This window comes from Cupressus sempervirens, chromosome 8, assembly GCF_028749045.1.
Source record: "Cupressus sempervirens isolate cs-2001-9-10 chromosome 8, ASM2874904v1, whole genome shotgun sequence".
NCBI classification, from domain to species: domain Eukaryota; kingdom Viridiplantae; phylum Streptophyta; class Pinopsida; order Cupressales; family Cupressaceae; genus Cupressus; species Cupressus sempervirens.
Window position 1 is genome coordinate 524,980,655 of NC_143125.1, and position 14,737 is coordinate 524,995,391.

At 35.2% G+C, this 14,737-nt stretch overlaps 1 protein-coding gene across 1 annotated transcript in view; it reads left to right on the forward strand.

Moving 5' to 3' along the window:
- LOC149543503 (glycerol-3-phosphate dehydrogenase SDP6, mitochondrial-like) overlaps window positions 1-14,737 on the forward strand; it is a 178,502-nt gene that overhangs the window by 123,798 nt on the left and 39,967 nt on the right. Inside the window, exon 3 of the mRNA XM_089798307.1 lies at window positions 4,666-4,997. Within this exon, the coding sequence (XP_089654433.1) occupies window positions 4,666-4,997 (332 nt within the window). The remainder of the gene's footprint in view (window positions 1-4,665; window positions 4,998-14,737) is intronic.

Consider the following 14,737-nt stretch of genomic DNA (forward strand, 5'->3'; position numbering starts at 1 on the left):
CTTGTTGGATTGGATAAAATTCAATCTCATCTGATGTTTCCCCTACTCTTCTATTGCCTTTTGTCTAGTACGACAAGATGCCGTCCTAAAACCCTCCTATTCTGAACTCAAAGAGATATCTTGTTTAGTTGTTTCTCCTTCCCCATAGCTGTTATCTTTGTCAGTACCCTCCTCCGTACTGGTTGTGCTTTCTTGACTAACCCTTTTCCTCAAGGGTTCAAAATTTCTTGCTGAAAATGTGTCTAGATGCAACCAGTAATTCATTGCTGGCTTGTACGGTTCTACTCGACTGGCATGACTAAAACTACCCCAGTGTTCAGGTGCCACCTATGTGTGAAGTGCCTCTAGAAACAACACAATAGCATGGTGTGGCATATAGAAGGTTTTATGCTTGAGTTATAGGAACTCCTTAATCCTATCCGACAAGTGCTGATCCCAATTGTATACTATGCCATTATTCAACCCATACATTAGATGTAAAATCCAATTCATTGTCGGATGCTCTATTTCCACATGTGGACTACTCTTCAATAAATCCATTATACACCTTCACTCTGGGGAGGTTATTAAGGGACTCCTTCAAACCCCTGCTACTGTTACCACTCCATAGCCAGCTGATTGCTTCCGTGTGAGGTCTTGTCTGCATATGAGTTCTAGAAAATTTCTTATCCTCTGTAGTCATTTTGGAAGAAGGTTTGGTTGCTGAGTGTCCTTTATTCGACACCCCAAATACCCTATTGAACTCTTTCCTTGGATAAGATACTTTGACAGTCCGATGCAGTTACCTTATTGTGGATGTGTGTGTGTTCTTGTTGTAACTATGAACCATGGTGCACAAGATTGGCTGAAATTCTTTCAAATTAAAAATAGGCATGAAAACAATCTTGTCTACCTCGACCTTGCACTATGAAGTCTTCAATTGGTGATCATTGTTGGTGTTCTCCCACTAGACTCAGTATTTACTCCTAGTGATGCTTTTGAACATCATGTTTTCTGCTATAGTTCCCTCATCTTTGTCTTTTTGACTGTGCTTTGTCCTTCTTTCTAGAGGTTGCTGTCCCTCTGTATTTGTAACCGTTTCTTTTAAGCCTTATAGCTAATGCCATAATTGTTTTTTTAGGGTTCCCAAAGCTTTCTTTTACCATTCGGTATAAGTTTTGTAATCCTTTGTTCAAATTTTGAATTCGTACTTCCGACTTGTTGATTTTTTCTTTCAAAGGCTTACTAATTGTATGGCTAACTTGGAGGCTACCTCTTGTACACACTAAAACAATTTTTGGAAGTTCGAAATTACTCACTGTATGGAGCGTATGGGCAACCCTTGGAAGCAAACTTTTTGCTGCATGAGCAACCCTTGGAAGCACCCTTTTTTCTGTACAGACTATACAAATTCCTTGTTTTGGATTATCTGCTGTACAGAATAGACCTAGTTGTATAGGATTGCCTCTTGTTCAGAACAAATTCCTGCAACTTGGTATTATACTTGTACACTGCTCTCTTCTAGTTTCCTTTTCTGTAAGGATCGTATGACCATGGGGCATGGCCATGTGATTGTTTTCTTGGGTCCACTATCTTCCTTACCACCTGTATTACCAAGCCTTTGCCTTCCAATGACACGAGGTATGGAGCAAATAGTCTTTCTTCTCTGGTCCGTACATAGTTGTTGCTGTAATCCTCCTGGTGTATGTTGTATGATTGCTACCTCCTTTCCTTGTTTTCTTGCCGTGCACACTTTGTTTCTCTTTCCCTTCCATTTGGCCAATATGATAGGAATTATTGGGCATAATTTCAATTTATTGGGCTCCTTATAATTTTGAGTTTTAATGAGAACTTTTCTTTTAATTTGAGAAGCCTAACCACTTTATTTTTGCGTTGTCTATAATTTTCCTATTTTCTCTATTTTTCCTTATTGACCTTTTCCTTATATCCCTCCTAATATAAATCTTATATTTTATAACTTTATCCTTAATTATTTTCCCCATCCTTTTTTCTTCCATTCCAATTTTCCTAACCTTAATAAAGCTTGTTGCAAATTGTGTAAACTTGTTTCCTTTGGCATGCTTTCTTGTCAAGCTAAGCATCTGATTGTGATTGTAAATAATTTGTTTAATTTTTTTGCATCTTTTATATATTTTTTTTCATCCAATCTTCCCATTGTCCTCAAACATTATATTGGTTCACTAAGCAGCACAAGGGCCCTAAAATATGGTCACACGCCTCTCTTGATGAGGTATTTCAATAGCCACACTTGTGCATGTGTTGGTATAATTTGAAAGACCTCCACTCCCACCTCTTGCCTCAAACAGATTGAACAAAGTCTTTGCATGCTTGGCTTTGTGGGAGGCATCTAAGGAGTAAAAGAACACTTATGTGCCAGTAGAAAAGTTTGTTTCAACCTATTGCATGTCTTAATTGTACACTCTGACCACCTATCAGATCAAATGCCACAGGCCTTTTTTTGCCATATTCTCTTTTGGTATTATAGTCTATTTTTTTTAATAGCTTCCTTTAACAATAGGGTATTGAAATCATGTAGAATTTGTCATAAATCATGCACTTGTAACAGTCAAGGCATTTGCCAATGCATCCCAATCTGTGTTGGCTGCCTTATTGAATGGTTTATTACTAATCCTGCCTATCTATTGAACTTGCTACTTCTCTCCGAGATTTAAAAGTACGCTCTTATAAAAGGGGCTCTGGTGTTGATATACATATCTTGAACGATATACTATTAAACTTGCCTATCTGCTCAACTTGCATGTGCTCTCTGAAATATAGAACTATGCTCTCGATAATAGAGGCTCTTGTTTTGATGTACTCACTCTGTGTGTGTGTGTGAGAGAGAGAGAGAGAGAGAGAGAGAGAGAGAGAGAGAGAGAGAGAGAGAGAGAATTTAGTTTCATAAGATTCAGTAAGAGCACTAAAGCAATCAGTGTCAACTTTCTTTTGATTCAACTACCTAGAGAGAGAATTCAGTAGTAACAGCACCAAAGCAGTCAGTCTCAACTTTCTTTAGATTCAACTATCTTTTCATGCTTTTACATGCTGAAGGTACTATTTAATGCAATGTGTATCAAAGTTTTCTGCCATTATATAAGCTTTATAGAGTTGTTCAGGTTCTGGACTTTTTTTTTTTGCCTTACCTAGTTCCTTTTTCTGCAGTAATATTGGGTGTATTCAATAGCTGTTTATAGTAATCTTGGGTGTATTCACTAGCTGTTTATAGTAATCTTGGGTGTATTCAATAGCTGTATTAGGAAATATCGATGAGATACTAACAAAGTCAATTTTCAAGTCTTTCTCCTTGCAAGCATATCGCAAGACGTTAACATGCAATGAATAGTCAAAAAACTAGAACAAAACTTTCTCCTTGCAAGCATATTGCAAGATGTTAACATCCAATGAATCGTCAAAAACTAATTTACATATCAAAGAATGAGAAGACTTGTTTGGAAAAATATATTTAAATTTTTCAGAAATTAAGACTTGTAAATTGTAAATCCTCCTTAAGATAGGAAACATACATAAAGCAGGATTGGCTTGGAGAACACATTTTCCATACAATGGCAGCAACCTTAAGGAGCTTTGAATATTCGTATCTGAAGCACACTTGTCCTTAGTTTTGAAGATTTATGTAAATCATGTGTGTGAGAAAGCAAGACGAAGTAAATTTGTAGAGGATCTTGAGACAATTTTCTGGTGATGCAAACATTTTCTAATTTTATATCATCCTTAGTATGATACTATAAACATTCTTATTATTAAAATGATGTACACTGTAGAGGTTCAAGACCATGGTTAGGCTGGGGGGCTATAACTGGTGTTCAAAATATGGAAATCAAAATCAAGTGAGTTTTTGTGCATATAGACCATGAATCCTATATGCTTGATAGTAATCTGTCTATGGTAGCATAAAACAGGAAAATATTCAATTACTCATTTGCCTGCAATGAATTGGCACCTTGCATCTCTCTGTGCTAATTCAAACTGGCATGCATTTTTTTGGGAAAACTTTGTCAAATTTGGTTAATCTCAGGAAAAAACTGGGAAAACGTTCAAGTTATTGAATAACCTGTTTTTAAAACATGGGTTATTTAATACCTTGTAGGTTATTCCCACTTTTTACAGAAACCCTCAAATTTTGCTTATAAAATCCTTTTTGTTTTTCATTAATGACTATTTAGGTGTTTCTAAATGTGCTTTCAATGTCATGCAAGTGTAATATTATTACTACTATAGCTGTTCAAGGAGGTCCTCAAAGCAGAGTTGCTATTCTGTTTTGCTTGGAATTCTTTGTTTGATTCAAACTTTCTACACATGCTTTTTATAAATTAATAAGTTAATAGTGACCCCTAATGGAAACTTTCAGTTTCCACAGCAGGCTAGTTTTTGACTACTTGCTATTAACATCCAGCTTATTGTGTTACAAGGAAAGGAAAATAAAAAATTTCCATAAAAAATACGACAAGAAAGTAACAAATTTGCATGTATTGGGAATAATCAATCATAACAGCTGGAGACTGGCCTTCTTTTTATTGGATGCCCAATGCTTGCTCTCATAGACTGGCGTTATGACATACTGTTTTGATTTTCTATTCATGCATGGTATGTAGACTGATAGGTCACTAAGTTATTTGTTATTGATGTGATTGTTTGCAACTGCAGGAAAGGAATTTGATATTTATGCAAAAGTGGTAGTGAATGCTGCTGGACCTTTTTGTGATGAAGTGAGAATGATGGCTGACAAAGATGTACAAAAAATTATTTGTCCCAGCAGTGGTGTGCATATTGTTCTTCCTGATTATTACTCACCAGAGGGCATGGGTTTAATTGTACCCAAAACAAAGGATGGGAGGGTGGTTTTTATGCTACCTTGGCTTGGAAGGACAATTGCAGGAACTACAGATTCCAATACTTCTTTGACAATGCTGCCAGAACCCCATGAGGAAGAGATTCAATTCATTTTAGATGCCATCAGTGATTACTTAAATGTTAAGGTGCTGTACTGTACATTTATTTGAGTTGTCATTTCTTAAATATCATGGTCATATTTTATTGATTATAGACCTCTTAGAAGATGAAAAATGTAGAATTTCTGAAGTTAAACATAATTTAAAAATGACCAAGGAAACCCAGAAGAGGGTTTTTAGAATATGGGTGAATATTTTCATCACAAGGACTGCTATTTTAGGCAAAGTAACTATGAAGAATATTCTGTGTTACCTGGAGTTTCTGAGATGGGGGGAGAGGTTTCTTGGACATTTTTTTTTGGGCATTTTTGGGGACAAAGAGGTCAACAGAGGGATCAGCTATTTAAAAAAACAAGGTTAATTTAACATATATTAGGAAAATTCAAATAGTAGTATGATAACATTGATAAATTGTTCATCATATACATAATACATAGCAATTGAGTGGAAATGAGTGTTGAAATTCATAAAATATTACATATGGTGTAACTTAATAGTGAATCCTGCAATCTACAGGTAGTTTAAGCTGCTTTCATACATTCATAAATATAATTCATTGAATCATTGCCACTAGGCATATAATTATTAATAGGAATATCAAAATGCCTGAAGACTACAAGTTTCAATAACAAAATTCAAATAACATGCATGTCAAAAAGTCTTAAAAGAATCAAAGACTCAAAAGTAAATCAGTATGCCACTGCCCCTAACGTTCATCAAAATCAGTGTCGCTGGCATTGTCAGCCTCAAACTCAAAGGTTGCATCATCCAATTGGTTCCCAACCAATCCTTCCCATGTCTTATCCTCATCAACTTGCATGGTGTCTGTGGAATTAATATCTCAGCATAAAGCTGGAATTTGTTGATACTCTAGAGTTTGATGATCCTGAAGTCACATCACACTATGCACAATTACAAATTTCTCTACTCCTCCAGAGGTAAGCCTATCCACTTGATGGAGTGGATAGAGCGACTCAAGCCATTGACACCATCCAATAGGATTTTATTGTGCGATTAATACCCTATCCACCCTCACCTCTAGTGTGTTGAAGTTTGGACCAGCTAAATGGAAAAGGCAACCCATTTTTTATGAAGTATACCAGACTGCTCAAGTGAGTACATATTTTGAAGTGTCTTCATTAACCTGCATCTCACTTCATTGTCATGAAAAAGAGGTGATGTTCCAGGCTCGGGTTCATGCCATTTTGAATTTAGTTCAAAGGCTGCCATATGAAGCAGGGTGCCATACTTAACTCTATGGAGTGCTTTTCACCTTTTAGAGGAGTATAAAATAGGAAAGGAGCTTTTGTAGCCCATGATACCATCCATATGTATTTGTGTCTACTTATAGTTCCAGTAATATGAGAGTACCTTGTACTCCTTACAAGAGGTACCTATTTGTGCTATAAGTGAGGCATACTTACCTTACCCCTGCAAGATTTAAACTTGTGATCTTTCTTTCAAGAGCACGATTTCTCCACCAATAAGACATCTCAGACTTAATAATCTTTTCTCATGAATAAAGTCCCTGTTTCAATGGTCCCATTAGAATTAACTTTTCAACACCTTGAAAATGAGCTATTACACTTAGTTTTCCCTTTCATTATTTCTAACATCAGGCAACTCAAGTGGAATATTGTTTAAATAACTCAATAATATATCCAAGTTGCATAAAACACCCAAATGATATAATTTTGCAATTTTGATCATACCGAAGTGATATTGAAGACTATAGATTATGATTGAAGGCAATTAGTTGACTTCCTAAAATAGCCCGCTCCTTGAAGAAGTTTGGAGAGCATAAAAAGGTTGGAAAGTGATCCCAAAGTATTAAAAGGCTCCATCTATATAATTGAACTCAACCCCAAGAACAATTGCTTTGTAAGTCTAGTGAAAAGCTTCTCCAAGCACATGGGACTTCTCCCTAAGTAACCAGTTAGCCCATAAGACTTGAAATAGGCTAAATGTGCATGACTTGGCTAAGCATTAGAAAGGGGAGGTTACATATGAGGATTATATAAGGAATTTATTGGCCAAATTCTAGCTTTTGATGAACGATATTGTGGGAGATATTTGTAATTTAAGTTATTCTCCTAATTTCATTTATAGGCACCAAATCATGGAATTTTTATTCATTTATAAGAAGTTGTTCAAAATACATTTGGGGGTTAATATTTTGTATTTTTGGTTTTAAAGCCGACAACATTAGAATTAATTTGATCAAAGTTGAGTAAATGATCTATAGGGGAATGCGATCTACTATTTTTTCTCCTTAAAAATTATCTTTATGCGGTGTCTTGATTTTGATGGAAGCGAGGATATATTAGAATGACAAAACTAATTTAATAGAGGTCATAGTGACGCTAAAAAATGGAAAACAAATGTTTCTCTAATTTAAAAAAGAGAATTGAAAGATTAGATAGTTCCATTGCATAGTGACATTTCTTAATTGGATGGTTTAGATTGAGCTTGATTAGATAGATGGACACTGTGACTAATAGACAAGTGAGGAGGAGGAAGAGACCAAGATGAAAAGAAGATGAAGGATACAAATACATGTTCTTTAGCTCCAAGGAAGGAAGGTTCTTATCTTTCAATTTCATGGATGTATTCAAAAGACAAATGTTATTATTTATGTAAATGTTGGCATCAAGTATGAGTTAATCAACATGGGATTATCCAAGGAACTATCAGTAGAAGAAAATCAAATCAATGAGAGTCAAATATAAGATAATGATAATCAGAATTTCGAACGATTGAAATCTCTTTTTGGGATAAAAATGTCTTTCTTTCTAATTTTTATGCTTTGGATATAAATGGGGTTGATATTATTCTTAGATATCCTTTGCCAAAATCTTTGGAAACAACAAATATGAATGTACAAAATACTTCATAAATCTTTGGTATAGAAGTACAAAAGTTACATTGTACAATATTATACATGATGGAGACAGGAGGAAACTCAAGGTAGAGCAAGCTCAAGAATCTAAGAAAGACTGCATTGAAGAATCAAAGAATAAACAAGAGTAGCAAAGCTTCAATAAAAAAAGAGGAAAATATTATTTTCCATCCATCATGAGCTAACAAAATAGTTGAATAAATTGGTCAAGACTCAGAGAAAGTCCTTGAGATAGCTAAGGGTGCAATGTATAGACATCCACATCATTTTGAGGGGAAAGAATCATGGAGCAAACCATCATGAATGAATGATATCGCATGGATTTAAGAAGCTGATCACTATGAATTTATGTGGAATCACAAGAGCAATTACAACTATGAGTGGCGCCATTGAAGTAAGAGCTATTCTCGTCCGAAAGGATATGCCATGTTCCAGAATGAAACCAGAAAGGTGTATCAAAGTGTGGATTAATGATGGGAACTAGGTACCATGAAGTAAAAGGTTTGTGAATATCACCTATTTGGATGATAGGACATGGCATAATATTTGCAATGACTTGCAAAAGTCTTATAACTTGGCTCCTTGTGTTTTGGGGATGGAAATCTCAAGGACATGTTATTTGTTTAGAAACATGATATTATTATGAATATAGGTGGATGGACATGCCAATATGCACATACATGCCTTTCTAAAATTGGGCAATGAATTTTATTAGGTATTTCGGGGGTCTACATTGATTTAGTTGTTTGCCCATCCATTATGCTATTAAGAGGTCCATCTAAAGAAGGTGAATATCATTGTAATGACTTATGAAGAGCATGATATTGTTTCTGGGTTTCCTTAGAGATGCAAAATGAAGTAGCCTATTCCATAAGTGGTGTTGTACAAATTTACCTTGCCTCAATGGTTTATTTTGCATATATTGGATATTAGGGCATTTTGGTTCACAAATATCTCATGGTATGTGTGATCTATCTTCTACATAGTATTGTGTCTATTATTAGATATATGAATGTTATCATGCAATTATTGAAGTGATTGAGATGTTGGTTAGTTTTGTTTAAGGCCAAACTATATGTGCAAAGTAATTAATAGTAGGTGTTTGTGATTGTGTTTAAATCCCATACATGTTGAATAAAATATTTTAAGAGCAATTTTTCTTGTTTAATGACTGGTGCATGCGATAGGTCAAGAAATCATTTGGTTCATTATGGATTACCTTTGGTGCATGCCATTGGTTCATTGTGGATTGCCAACATGCCTCAACTGTGAATAGGAAATAGACAGCTTTAGTGGTTAAATTTGCATGACACTAGATGAGCCTCCTTTTTTGCTTTGAAGCTATTCTATGAGACATTGACTCTTTTGAGTGCTGAAGGGGGCCATGAAATGTGTCATTTTTAGGAGGGAAACTAACATATAAATGTGTTTTGGATTAATTTTCCCTTCTTCAAAATGCTCGATGGATTCAATTCTGTTATTTTCCTCACTTTGTTAGTCCTTAATGGATGCATTGTAGTTTGATAATATAGATGTGCATGTAGTTATTAACTTGTGACTAAACATTTTATGAGTTGCATATCATATGGTTGAAAAATTCTAGTAGGTTTAGGAGGGCAGATACTTGAGTTGCATAAAAATTCCATTAATTAGTTTACTATGTGGTGTAATTTCACAATTTATCTACTTTCCTCCTCATATGCTTCAAAGCCAAAGTCCAATAGAGAGTATCTTCAATTAAAAGTTAAACGTGTTCCTCAATTATTTTGCAAAATGTTTCCCTCCTGATTTCCAATATATAAATGGAATGTAAAGATCAAACAATTAAACCTTCTACCAAGTTATTAATATACAACTTAACAAATGAGTAATACTTAAGCTGATCATTAAAATGGCTAAACCAATTGTGTTGTTATCGAAGGTGCAAATAAAGCTCTTCTATAAGTCTCATAAGTAATCGAATAACTATATTAAGTCCTCGTACTAGTTACATATTTTAAACTCAACTATAGTGAAATTATAAGAAAGGAAATTTCATGGGGTTAAGGTGGGAGCATTACTTGGACTTATTAATTGGGGTAAAATATTAAGGCAAAATGTTAATCTTGTAGAGTTATTAAACTAACTAGTGATGTTAGTTAATTAATTTATTACTTAAATGATTAGGTGAACCTTAGTGTAATGTTGAACTCTATCTGTTAGGGTTAACATTAGAATAACTTGGAGATGAAAACCATAATCCTGTAGCTGTTAATCTATTTTTAAACCTTGTCAAATTTTCAACGTATGTAGTAGAGGGAGGTTGACTATGTCAGTTGTGGTGGTGGGACAACCTTGCAATTGACACTAGTCATGATGCCTCTTGCATCGTTTTCATATTAATGCAAACTAATATTTGCTTGTAATCAAGTTTAATCACCGTTGCAATCCAATTGCTCAACTTAGTAAACTTAGTGCCTCAAAAACAATTTTGTTGGTGTGTTTTTGCCCTAATTGGTCATGACAACTTTGTCTATTAAAAGTTCACTCACTCTTCACACCTCCATCACATTGTTGAATTGCAAAACGTTTTTCCATTCTACACTAGATGTATTAGAATAAAATGCACCCCATCATGTTTTTAAAGGAAAAGCTATGGATTATGGCCCTTATAACCTTATTGGTAAAGCTTAAATATATTTTGGAACGTGGAGACGTGAGGTGCAAAAAAATTTCAATTTGATAGTGGTTAAGTAGACGGTAAAATTACAAATAATTACATACATTCTTTGTCGTATGCTCTATGTTGAGAAAAAATAGAGGGTCAATTTAATTTTTGTGTTAATTTGTTGTCTTATATCAGTTTTGCACATAGCTTCGTGAAGTTTCCTGATGGGGGGACATGAGTATAGGTTTCGGGGTTGATGACAACAAGGGCGAGGGTGACACTGATATACATATAGTACTTGAATAAATTGGTATTAAGAGATTTTGAAAATAAGAATCACAAATGCTTTGGCAAAGTGGTAAAACTAAAAAACTACTGAACTTTAGAATGAACATTAATAATTTAACATAGAATGATGAAATTTAGAAACATGGAGTTGCATTTGAGATGCAATTTCCACGGATTCAAACATAGACTACATTCAATATGGAAGCCCACATGAGATAGACGTTTGTGATCATTGAGATTGATTAACACTAATAATGCAATTTGGCAAGAGTGGACACAAAACTAATGGTTGAGACAATGACTACGGTCTACATTGCAAACATTAAAATCTTTCAAGGAATTCAAAGTCTCATATTTCTAGAGAAATGAACGAGGTGGCAAATAATTGGGCAAAAAAGGCAATGGAATCCAACCTGTCATAATTTGAACATGATACTATGCTGGTTGTTTGTACTCTACTATCCCTATAAAGCAATATTTCGTGTCATCACGCAGAGGCAATTTAGTTCTGGTTGGATGTGTTTGAGTAATGATGAAAGGACAAGCTATCCCTTGAGCTTTGAGAGAAAAGTACAAATTGGGACTAAGATTTTAAAGATTAATCTAGGCAAGCTTCTTTGCATATTGCTGAGTATAGAAACGACGAAATCATGGACACAATAGTGACACTTATAGGCCAAAAGTGGTAGATGGCATTCGTAGGGGAGGGAGGTAACGAAGAAGGGGTTGGTGTGTGTGTTTATAAGTAAGCATGGCCTTATTCTTATGTCATCAAGATGGTGTTGGGGAGGGATTTCTATTACAAAGCATAAGTATAGGTAGAACTCTCAACATTTTTTTGATGTTCTTGGCATTGGTTTAATAGTAGGGGAGGCAAAAGAGATACCTATGGTGCTCTTAGAAAGTCGATATGGAAGAAGTTGTTGAGTGAGCTAGAAGATGTTGTGAACTATGTTGAGTAGCCCAATAACCCCACCTTTTCCACTTTGTAACCATACCGCTTTCGAATTGGATACTTGAATTTCTATTTGAATATTGATTTTGAATGTTATGATTGGGTATATACTATGTTACTATGTTAAAATTTTAATGGTTATGATTTGTGTTGCAATTTTGCTAAGTTCAAGTGTTTCAATTCAATATGTTATATTGAAACATTGTTTCATAACTAGCATTTCAAGCCCTATGTGTAATATGCAAAATTGAAGCCCTTGGTCTCCCCATCCTGGAAACTCGTCCCGACATCTCAGTGTATTGATGTACCCCAATGCTTGTGTTACATTGGTTTTTATGCAACTTGTACAATATTTAACCTAATAATTTGCATCTTGTATGCATTGCACAAGGTTGCTGATGGGAGGAATTTCCATACCTCTTATCCATCAAGAATTTTCTTTATTTACTTATTTATGTAAATAACTCCACCTTAATTAATGTTTTTTCCGTATTTACGTCTTTACAACTCCCACAAAAAGATGACTCACATTCAACACCTTAAAGACCTCAAATTTCCTATACATTTGAGACACATAAGTTCATAGCACACTTTACAATTATTTTCTAGCATCTCGCTTATAATTATTCACAAAAACCATGGAACCGTCATTTTTACCACTCATGGTACTTGTATCCAATTTGTACAAACTCCCATGAAAATTTTCTTTTGCTAATAGAATATATAACTTCTCTAACCATTTCGTAACCATCTTTACAAAATACAGTCTCCACTCCCACATCACTCATCTTGATTATAGTAATTGTATTTTTTCATAAACTAAGAACATGCAAAATTATTGAAAGTTTCTTAATCCTCGCAACTTTGAACATCTCTTTCACCTTATCGTCTTTTGCAGTCACCCAAGAAGACATTACTTCCATTCTTTATTTATATTCTGAACCATTCCTTACAAAGAGTTCTCAAAGAATTGCATTCCTAAATGCTTGAAGATGCCATAAACAACTCCATCTTCATCTCCCTCTTCATTAAGGACATTGAATTTGAAAAAAAAATCATCTGATAACTTCTATTAGTCTTCTTAGACTTGCATTCCCTTTAGTTATGTCTTGATGTTCTAGAGTTCCAACATTTCAAATTTGACTTTTTAGACCTTCGATTCCTTTCTTCTTCCCATTTTCATTGGGCCTTCATCTCACAATGCGAGCATCCTTTTCATCTGTTAGTAATCATAGACCGCACTTCACAACTTGGGGGGGCAGGGTTGGTAGGGGGAGTGATTCAGTTGCGTGTAATAATTATAAATTTCATTCTTCTTAAACTGATCACCAAACAAGAATATGAAAGCCAACATCATAACACAAGGATTTTTGTTCTTAAGGAAAACGCTGTTATGGGAGGAGCCCGATGGGGACGATACCCAAAAGACCATGCACGAATATGGAAATATCCCTTTTAGAGGACCTGACCCTGTTAGGAGTCGGTACAATACATTTAGTACATTTAGCCCTGTTAAAGGACAAGTTCTCTATAAAGGACTGGACCCCTGTTAAAAGGTATCCAACCCTAGTAGGAGTTGACGAGAACAAATGCTCATTGCTCAAAGGGTGAAGCTTAAAGCCACCTTTAAAAGACTCAGTGTTTGATAGAGTAAGGTTAAAGCCATCTTTGTTGAACTAAAATATTGACATCTCAATTACCTGTACAGTTCCAATGAAGTACACTAGGAATGATAACAAATTCCACTCATACCTCTACCAAAGCATCTGACAATCCTTCAACTCAGCTCTGATATCCGTTATCAAGGTTCGCATACATAATAATCATTCCATACATTACAACCAAGGAAATTACTTTCCTTTATACCAGTTACAACCAAGCAATTAGGCTGGCCTGTTAGGATTTCCTCAATGCACAAATAAATAAATAAGCCCATGCTAAGGCATACACACCTTCTTAAGCAATTATGCAACAATTGTACTTGAAAAAATATGCACCAAGATCCATAATTAACACTCGCCACATTAATCAACACGCTACACCAACAAGTCAGCTCCCAAAAACAATATTCTATACAGTACATGCTAGTCTAGCATGAATCAAATGACCAACAAATGCTAAAGCATGCACAAATCCAAGTCTTCTACCTTGCACTATGCTGGCAAACCTTATGTCTAGCTTGCCAACATGCTATACCCTAAATACAACAACTACCTCTGGCATAATTCTCTATTACTAGCCTGCAACTAGTCTTCACTAAATCAACTGTAGCTCACACAAATCATCAGATAAAGATCTGCAACTTCAGACATAAGGTCTACAGTCATCCTAAAACATATATCCATGCTCACATACTTCGGAATGCCATATACTAACCGTACTGTACTAATCAATAGCTTGTAGCACACAAAATCTGTCTTACTCCATTCTGAAACTACGGAACATATGTTAACATCAATGACAAAACCTGTGACCAAAATTATCATGTCAACAAGAATTCCAACTCAACATTCTCCATTATTCCTAACAATCTCCCCCTTTGGCATTGGTGGCAACGTATGGTGAAAAACCATCAATCCAAAAATAGCATCTGATACAACTTTTTGAATATTCTCAACTTAGCTTTCCCTTAGACATTTTTTTTCTCCACTAGGAAATACTTCTCTCAAATAAAGGTTTTTCACACAAACTCACCCCCTTTTTCATCAATAGCAAAGGGTGCCAAAGTAACATTAAATTTCCGAAACAATCTCTCCCCCTTTGATATTGATCTTCGCAATTCCTCGGACCTTTGTCTAATCAGGTCCGCTGTCTGGTTCAAATGTACCTGCAACCATAAAACAAATCAAGTGCCACCAAAGACTGAAAGCTAAAAACTGATCCAAAGAGCTCTCAAGCTTAGCCCTACACAATGTGGCTACTCCCTTTGAGGAGTGACACCGAGCATCAAGTCTAGGCGTATGATTGTGCTTTGATAA